The sequence below is a fragment of the Psammomys obesus genome, unplaced genomic scaffold (assembly GCF_907164565.1).
Source record: "Psammomys obesus unplaced genomic scaffold, mPsaObe1.curated_primary_1811, whole genome shotgun sequence".
Classification (NCBI taxonomy): Eukaryota; Metazoa; Chordata; class Mammalia; order Rodentia; family Muridae; genus Psammomys; species Psammomys obesus.
Genome location: NW_026586173.1, coordinates 8,770,623 through 8,779,738, shown reverse-complemented (window position 1 = coordinate 8,779,738; position 9,116 = coordinate 8,770,623). Strand labels below are relative to the sequence as shown.

The following is a 9,116-nucleotide window of genomic DNA, read 5'->3' as shown; positions in this document are numbered from 1 at the left end:
TTTGGTTTGGTTTGGTTTGGTTTGGTTTGGTTTGGTTTGGTTTGGTTGTTTGGTTTGGCTTTTGTCAACTTGACAAGCTGGGGCCGCCTGGGAAGAGGGAACATCAGTTGAGAAAATGTCTCAGATAGATTGGCCTATAAGCAAGCCTGTGGGGAATGTCAATGACTGTTGTGGGAGGACTAAGGCCCTAAGGGCGCTGCTACCTCTTGCCAGGTGGTCCTGATGGGCAGAGTGAATGGAATTTTATGTAAGAAGTGGGAAATAGTAAGAGCTGGAGGGAACGGGAACTCCACAAGCAGAGCAACAGAACAAGATAATTTGAACACTGGGAACTTCCCAGAGACTCATACTCCAACCAAGGACTATTCGTGGAGATGACCTGGAACCCCTGCACAGGTGTAGCCCATGGCAGTTCAGTGTCCAAGTGGGTTACATAGTAATGGGAAGAGGGACTGCCTCTGACATAATCTGATTGGCCTGCTCGTTGATCACTTCCCCCTGAGGGGGGAGCAGCCTTACCAGGCCACAGAAGAGGACAATGCAGCCACTTTTGATGAGAACTGATAGACTAAGATCAGAAAGAAGAGGAGAACCTCCCCTATCAGTGGACTTAGGGAGTGGCATGCATACAGAAAGGGGAGGGAGGGGCTTATGGGGGGATACAAAATGAATAAAGTGTAATTAATAAAAAAAAAATGTTCATATTTGCTGTCTTATATGAGATTTTTTTCCCAACAGTATGGGACAAGATGTTGTGAAAGTCTATTTTATGCTAGAAATTAAAATTAAGTAATTTTTGAGAATACAAAAAAAAAAATGGCTGAGTAAACTACAGGCAGAAGCAGAAGCAAGCCAATTTTTGCCTTGAGATTCTGTCATAGCTTTCTACAATAATGGACTGTAACTTGTAAGTCAAATAAACCTTTTTCTTCCCAAAGCTCTTTTGGGTCATGGTGTTTATGATGATAACAGACTAAAAGAGCCACTATGTTGATTAAAAACTAGATTAAACCACTCAGAGAACTGGCACTAGTCAGGCAAGACTGCATAAGAATAATTTGCATCCTAGATTAATCTAAATTTTATTTATTTATCTATCTATCTATCTATCTATCTATCTATCTATCTATCTATCTATCTATCTATATCTGTTTGGTTGGTTGGTTTGGTTTTTCAAGATAGCCCTGGCTGCTCTGAAACTCTCTTAAACCAATCTGGCCTCTAACCTCAGCAATTTGCCTACCTCTGCCCTCCCAGTACTGGGATTAATAGCATGGCATGCACCACCACTGCCAGGCTGAATCACAATTTTTCAAGCGCAATTTGCTTGGAAACCATAACAAAAGAAAACCTTAAGTACCAAAATCAAAAGTATTCATAATTTAAGATTACCAGAGTCTAATCACAGAAGTTATATATTTTATGGTAATCTATTGTAAGCCAGCCTTTTAAATTTCTTCCTGGAAAATAGGTTGCCTAGTACAAGGAGCACCAAAAGAAAAAAAATTATCACAATACATTATATGATCAGACTGCTGTGAAGGAGCAAGCCACATCCAGGCTGCCAGTGGCTTGCGGAGTCAACCAGAGGCAGAGAAGTACATCATAGAATGTTTATCTTGGCCAGAAGACTGATGGAACACTGGTGGATGCAAAGAAAGAGAGGAGGGTAGAGTGATGGAAGGGTCTGAAACAGGAAGACCAACTGCGCATTTTCAAAAGAAGGAACAAGACACCAACTAAGACAGCAGTGACCTGCATGTAAAAGAATGACTAAGTACTGCTGTACCACACAGAGTGCAGGGGTCAGGGGAAAATAAGGAACAAATTAAAGGTAAAAGAAACATGTGAACATGTGGGAAGCTATGAGTCCATGAGCAAATACAAGGCTGACTTAGGAAACCAATGCCTGTGCCTTGGGAAGGAAGATTGAAAAGCCAATGAAATATATACTAACTACAGATAAATGTTCTCCAAATTGTAAGAAAGATGTCTTTGCAGAAAGAAAAAAAAGTTGGGGTACAGAGCTGGAATCATAAAGTTAGAAGTATAAGGTCAGATCTGATGGTTCACTTCTTTAATCCTCACACTCAGGAGACAGAGGCAAATGAATCTCTGTGAGTGTGAGACCAGCCAGGGCTACATAGTTTAGGCTCAATCTTAAAAATAATAAACTGTGTCTATATATTTTCTGAGACTGATTCTCCAACCAAGGACTATGCATGGATATAACCTAGAACCCCTACTCTGATGTAGCCCATGGTAGCTCAGCATCTAAGTGGGTTTCCCTAGTAAGGGGAACAGGGATTGTCTCTGACATGAACTCAGTGGCTGGCTCTTTGACCTCCTCACCCCCGAGGGAAGAGCAGCCTTGCTAGGCCATAAGGAGGACCTTGCAGCCAGTCCTGATGAGACCTGATAAGCTAGAGTCAGATGGAAGGGGAGGAGGACTTCCTTATCAGTGGATTTAGGGCAGGGAGGAGGTGAAAGAGGAAGGGTGGGATTGGGAGGGAATGAGGAAGAGTGCTACAGCTGGGATTCAAAGTAAATAACCTGTAATTAATATAAAAAATAAAAATTTTTTAAATGACAATAGATAGATAGATAGATAGATAGATAGATAGATAGATAGATAGATAGATAGATAAACTGAAAACAGAAGTACAGGTTTAGTATTGTATTCCCAAAACACTTGGAGCAGAAGCACTTCAATTTTAAGAGATTTTCAGAGTTTGGATTTCCAAAGACTTTAGAAGTTGAACATCTACAATTTAAACAGCAACAGCAACAACAAAAGTTGTATCTTCATAGTACCAGAAGTGGATATGTAGGCTGCTGGGGGAAAAGATTCATCAACAGTCTTACCCATCTGTGACCCCTGTGAGCTATGATAATGACCAGGGTGGCAAGATATACTCACAGGTACAATAATGTCCTGAATATTACAGGGGTAAAAAATTGTTTTCTGATTAGATTTTAAATCCTGTGCCATAGGACAAAACATACCTGGTACTCTAAGTCTGACGAATGACCCATGGTTGAGAAGTTCATAGGTCCCAAAGCTGAACTACTACTCTGATAAAGGGACAGAGTATCAAACTGTCCTCTAAGTCCATATCTCACTACTCATAGATTAGAGTAGCTCTCAGTCCTCATCAGAGAAGTTTCTTCATTACAATGGACAGTGGTTAAGCAGAAATTCACCAATCAAAGTGCAGAAAATAAGTGTTTGTGCTGTGCACAGCTCTGCAAATGTGGCCTCTACGCTACTCCCCACCCAAAACTCAGGGATCATCTTGGAAGAGGGATGAAGTTTGTAAGAGCTAGAAGGTCAGGGGGACCAGACCAAAACGTTGTCTTCTATACAGGACAAGACTGCTGCACTCATGAACTCACAGCAGTTGTGGTTGCTTATATGAGACCTAAAGAAGATCAAGCCAGTCAATTTCCTAGCATGGGGATGGGAGAAGCTCAGTAGCCCCCAATGATAAGTGAGGAGCTATTGACAGCTGATGGTTTCTGGTAGAGGGAGAGTCACTTTTCTTTAAGGATGTGATCCTAGCAGACCAACCACACTCCAGTGGCAGCACAAATTGGATTCTGTGGATTAGTAAAAAGGAAGAGGAGCTCAGCATCCAGCAAGAGGAATAGGGACTGTCTCTGACATGAACTCAGTGGCTGGCTCTTTGACCTTCCCACCCCGGAGGGAGAAGCAGCCTTGCTAGGCCACAGAGGAGAACATTGCAGCCAGTCTTTATGAAACCTGATAAACTAGGGTCAGATGGAAGGGGAGGAGGAGGACCTCCCCTATCAGTGGACTTAGAGAGGGGCAGGGAGGAGGTGAGGGAGGGAGGGTGGCATTGGGAGGGAATGAGGGAGGGTGCTGCAGCTGGGATACAAAATAAATAACCTGTAATTAATATAAAAAATAAAAATTATATATTAAAAAAAGAAAGAAAGAGGAAGATAAGGAGGATTTCTTTTGGAAACACTTAGCTAGCTGCTTTAAGACTTAAATGACAATGGATGAAGAGGAGGAGAAAAAAGAGGACTGAGGCAAGGAGGAAGAGGAAAAAGAGAAGAAAAAGAGGAAGAAGACACAAAGTTGAGAAGGGTGGAAGATCTGGGAGAAGTTAAGGGAAAGAGTGGAAGTCAATATGATCAAACACATTATATAGAATTTTTAAGGAAGTGACAAAACATTCTATTTTTTAAAGTAAAAAATCTAAAACTGTGTGTGTGTGTGTGTTTGTGTGTGTGTGTGTTTGTGTGTGTATGTGTGTGTGTGTAACATATGTATAATGGAGTGCGCATGTCTATGCTTGTGCCTGTGGAGGCACAAGGTTGACATTGTATGTCTTCGATAACTCTCTACCTTATTCTTTTAAGGCAGGATCTCTTCATTGAACCTAGAGCTAGCTGTTGCAGCTAGGTTGGCTGGCTGGCCATTGAGCTCCTAGGATCTTCCGGTCTCTCTCCCCTGAGCTGGTATGACAGGCATGTGGTTGACTTTTTATATAGGTGCTGGCAATCTGAGCTCAGGTCCTCAGATCTGTACAGTACTTTGTCCTCTGAATTATCTCCCCTGTTCCATTTAAAATTTTTTGAGCATTTATTTTTTCACTGAGCATTTCAGACTTTGCACTAGGAATGCCCAACCTGAAGTCCTGAGAAAAGGTGATACAGAAGAAAGATGGAGAGTAAGAAACTTTCAGAACACTTAGAAAAGCTCCTAACTTGGAGTTGGTTAGAACCTTTAGCATCTGCACTGTGACTTCCCAGCTTTGTTTGCTTTGAAGGGATTCTACCTTTTTTGAGGATTTCCTATTTGGATCACTTATCTCAGCTAGATGCTTTGAGACTTACGTAACAAAAGCCAACTTCTCATATGCTATATAAATATATAAGATTATTACATGATAAGTATAGGGACTGTTGAAACACCTCCCGGATTTGAGACCACTATCAGCTCCTATAACTTTCAGGAATATATGCCTAGGCATCGATGTGAAAATTTTCATTAAAAGTGAATATTTTCTGACGGTCAAATGGTTTGACTACCACTTAGACATTTACCCCAGTATCACAGGTGATATTAAGTGTCACTGGGAACTACATATTGTTCCCTACCTGCCCCCGGTCTTGAATATGACCCCTTGATGTGAGGAGGCCGTCATGGAAGATGGTGGTCTCATAAAGGGTATACCCAAAGGACTGGCCATTGTCATTGTTCACAGGCAGCTGTTCCATGGAGAGTGGCTTGACAGACTTGATGGGCTGTGGCAGAAACAGACGTGACAACCATGTTAAAGGGTCAGGCTAGAGAAAAGGATCTCCGAAGTTGCCACCCACAGTCCACTTCTCCGGGGAGATGATATTCCATCAGCCTTGCAAACAGGAATACTGAAAAGGAATACACAGTGATAATCATGCTTAATCATAGCATGTAAAGTGTCTTTTTGGTTTCCCAACCAATCTCACATTTCACTGCACATCCACACAGTGAGTTAGTTATTCTTAGAATGTAAACAGAAAACTGAAATCAAGAAAAGCACAAGCATTAGGGCATATGCATGGAATCCCAACAGCTGGGAGGCAGAAAAAGGTGATTCATGTGGCAAGTAACTAGAGAGACTAGCCAAAAGTGGTGAGTTCCAAGTTCAGTGAAGAGAATCTACCTCAATTTTTTAAGAGTGCAGGATGATCAAGAAAAGCACATGACATCAACTTTGAGACTTCACATGCATGCACATGCGTAAAATCACATGTATACAAACACACTCAAGCACACATGCAGACACCTATACATACTACACATACAACAACAAAAGCCCTTCGGAGCCCTCTGGAGAACAGGATTCCAAGTCTGAGGACCCACACAGCCTAGATTCTGCAGTGAACAAAATAAAAAAGATGTTTCCTCTCAAGACACAAGAGCCAAACAGAAAGAAGTCCTGATGGATTACAACAGGTCAATGTGAGCATCAAAGTGACTATGGTGGCATACAAACAAGCTAAATCTTACATATTTATAACCCTACAAAGAACCACTGCAGCAAAATAACCCACTGCACCTTTGGAAAACACATTTTCCTGATTAAAGGAGATATTTGAACTCACCCCTTTTCTGTACAAACTGTACCTAAGGATAAAAAGCTGATGAAGGAAGTGTTTCTGTAGAAAAACTAAAATTAATAAATACAAAGGGAATTACAGAATTAAAATATTTCCAAGGTGTTCAGTGAAGTGTTGGCTTCGTTTATCAATACATGGATGATCTTGTTCAAAACTGTACCTCAGCCCTCTCCCCTCCCTTTACAGGATTGTTTTATTTTATTATTTTACATGTATGGGTATTTTTCCTGCATGTGTGTCTGTATCTACGTGTGTGTGATGAGCATGCAGTCCCCACAGAGACCAGAAGAGGATGTTGAATCCCTTGGAACTGGAGTTATAGACATTATGGTCCAGTGGATCCTATAGAAGGACAACTAGTGCCCTTAACCACTGAGCCACCTCTCTAGCCCTGTAGAGTTATTTTAAAGCAGACCTCAGACACCACTGAAATTTAATATCTTCCTCAAAAAGGTTGGGGGGGGGGAGTCTTTAAAAGATGTCATCACTACAGTAGTATAATCACAACAAAAACCAGTGATAATTATAATTCCCTAAAATAAGAGATTTTCTAGAAAATTCCTTGCAACTGACTTTTTATTTCTGTACTGTAAATATTCCCAGCATGGTTAATTTTAATGCTGCTAAAACCATTGGGTAGGTACCTGATGGGAAAATTGGCAATGAGCACACACACTGGCAGCACCTACACCCACTGAGCAGCAGTAAAACCAGAAACAATTTGCACTGTGGTGGGGATATAATACACAAAAGCACAACAGTGCTACCTATGAAGTAAACTCACAAGCACAGATACAAAAGAAAAACACTGGCATGGTGGTGGGTAGTGAGAATTTTGAAGTTTTGGTTTCTTTAAAAAAAAAACACACACAGATATATTATAAAATCCCAGGTGTGGGCACATAGGACTGCTTCATAGTAATTGACTATGATTTGCCTCATGCTCTAGCAGAGCTGTGATTTTGCCAACACCCTCTTCTGGCCTCCACAGACACACGTGGTTCACTTACATACAGACAGACAAACAGTCATACTCATTAAAAGGATCATTTTAAAAAAAGAAGAAAGGAAGAAGGAAGGAAGAAAGAGAGGATCTTTGCAGCTGGATCATGAGAGGGACTGGTTCTAGTGTTATACAAGTTTAGAGCATTTCTTTACATTTAAAATACCTAATCTGAGGTTTTTTTTTTTTTTTCAGATTTATTTAGTTAGTTTATGTGTATGAGTGCTCTATTTGCATGTAAACCTGCATGCCAGAACAGGGATCAAATCCCAATTTAGATGGTTGTGAACCAGCACATGGTTGCTGGGAATTGAACTCAGAACCTCTGGAAAGAGTAGACAGTGCTCTCAACCACTGAGCCATCTCTCCAGCTCCTAATCTGACTTCTTATAATAGGTTTCCTATTCTGAACAGTAAAATTTGAGAAGGTACTAACACTCCCAACGATTACTTTCACTTCCTAATCACCTATTCCTTGGTCTTTGAGCTACCTCTCTGTCTCCCATCTCTTTTTTTCCTAAAGTGATACCATGTGTCAATACCCAAGCAATACTCACACGGGCCAGATGGGGCAGGACTTCCCACAGGGTCATGAAATATAGCAATGTCAATGGCTCATAGGCAATCATTTGTATAGCTTGTGGCTGAAAGTCTGAGGAAACATCTGCAACAAAAAGCACATAACTGGCCATCCTAGTATCTACTGTAACCCCACTCAAAGTCCCCTGCTGTGCCACAGCTGCCACAAATGAAGGACCCAATCCTTTGGCCTGACTCCCTAATTCCAGAGTTAAGGTAGGTGCTAACTGAGTAAAGGCCCTTTACATATCATTAACCATCTAGGACCCTTATTGTCCTAGAAAAGGAAGAAGCACATTGACACCAGCTGTTAAGCCTAGAGATCTCAGCAGCCTAGCTACTCACTGAGTTTTCTAAAGCCCAGCTACAAATACACATGCCTTCAGAGTCTACCCTTTCCTCCTTACCTCAACCAAGTCACGCTTACTGAGAAGCTTAGAGAAAGGGGAGCTGGAACCTCTAAGTTTCAGAAGTTTTAGAGAATTGCAGTTACAGCCAACACCAAGCAACATCTTTCTGAGCTGAGCACAGGAGAGCAGATCCTATCACATGCATTTCCAGTGCCAATAAAAAGCTAGCATGAATTGGGTTTCTCCCCAAAAGGTCTCCACGCCCTCCCTCCCCTCCTCCCAGAGCAGATCCTACTGCAGAGCTAAGTCACCATTCAGACTGAAGTTGTTGCTGGATACCTGTAATAAGGTGGAAAAAATGTTGAAATGCCTCGTACTCGGATGTGTATTCTCCATTCTCTGTTAGCAGTGCGCTGTAATCTAAAGAACAAGGAGAAATGTGTCATCCTCCCTTCTCCCCCAAGAAAACTTTAGGATTAGCTTCTTTCTCCATGAAGAGGAAAAAAAAAAAAAACCTTAGCTCTGAACAGAAAGATTGGCAGTATAGCAACCTCTGGAGAAAGCTTTGGGTATGGGATAAGAGAATTACATGTATCTTTTGGTCCAAATTCAGAGAACTCTACTGGGTTTTCATGGGGGTGGGGAGTGTTAACAGGAGGAAAACTTCACCAATCTGTGGGTCAGTAGTAAGTCCTACACTCTTTCATTACAGTGGCTTATCCTTCCTATCCAATTTCTCTAATTTTTAATAAATTAATATTTTTTTAAAAAGTTATATTTCTTATCTTCAAAACACACCAAGAAGATAATAAAAAGACAAGCTACATACTGTGAGAAAACATTTGCAAAGAATATACTTGACAAAGGCCTTCTATCTGGAAGCCTTCTATCAGGTTTTTTAAATTTTTAGAATTAAAAAAAAAAGACAAAAAAAAGAAGTAACTAATTATTTTTTAAATGGAACAAAGATAGGCATAGATACTTCACAGAAAGAAAGAAAGAAAGAAAGAAAGAAAGAAAGAAAGAAAGAAAGAAAGAAAGAAAGAAAG

The 9,116-nt window shown here is 40.8% G+C and overlaps 1 protein-coding gene across 5 annotated transcripts in view; it reads right to left on the bottom strand.

Moving 5' to 3' along the window:
* LOC129672096 (beta-galactosidase-1-like protein 2) overlaps positions 1-9,116 on the bottom strand; it is a 32,769-nt gene that overhangs the window by 5,284 nt on the left and 18,369 nt on the right. For all 5 annotated transcript variants that reach the window (XM_055601350.1, XM_055601351.1, XM_055601348.1 and 2 more), the window contains 3 exons: positions 8,407-8,487; positions 7,696-7,802; positions 5,131-5,277 (listed from right to left, as the gene is read on the bottom strand). In XM_055601350.1, the coding sequence (XP_055457325.1) occupies positions 5,131-5,277; positions 7,696-7,802; positions 8,407-8,487 (335 nt within the window). The remainder of the gene's footprint in view (positions 1-5,130; positions 5,278-7,695; positions 7,803-8,406; positions 8,488-9,116) is intronic.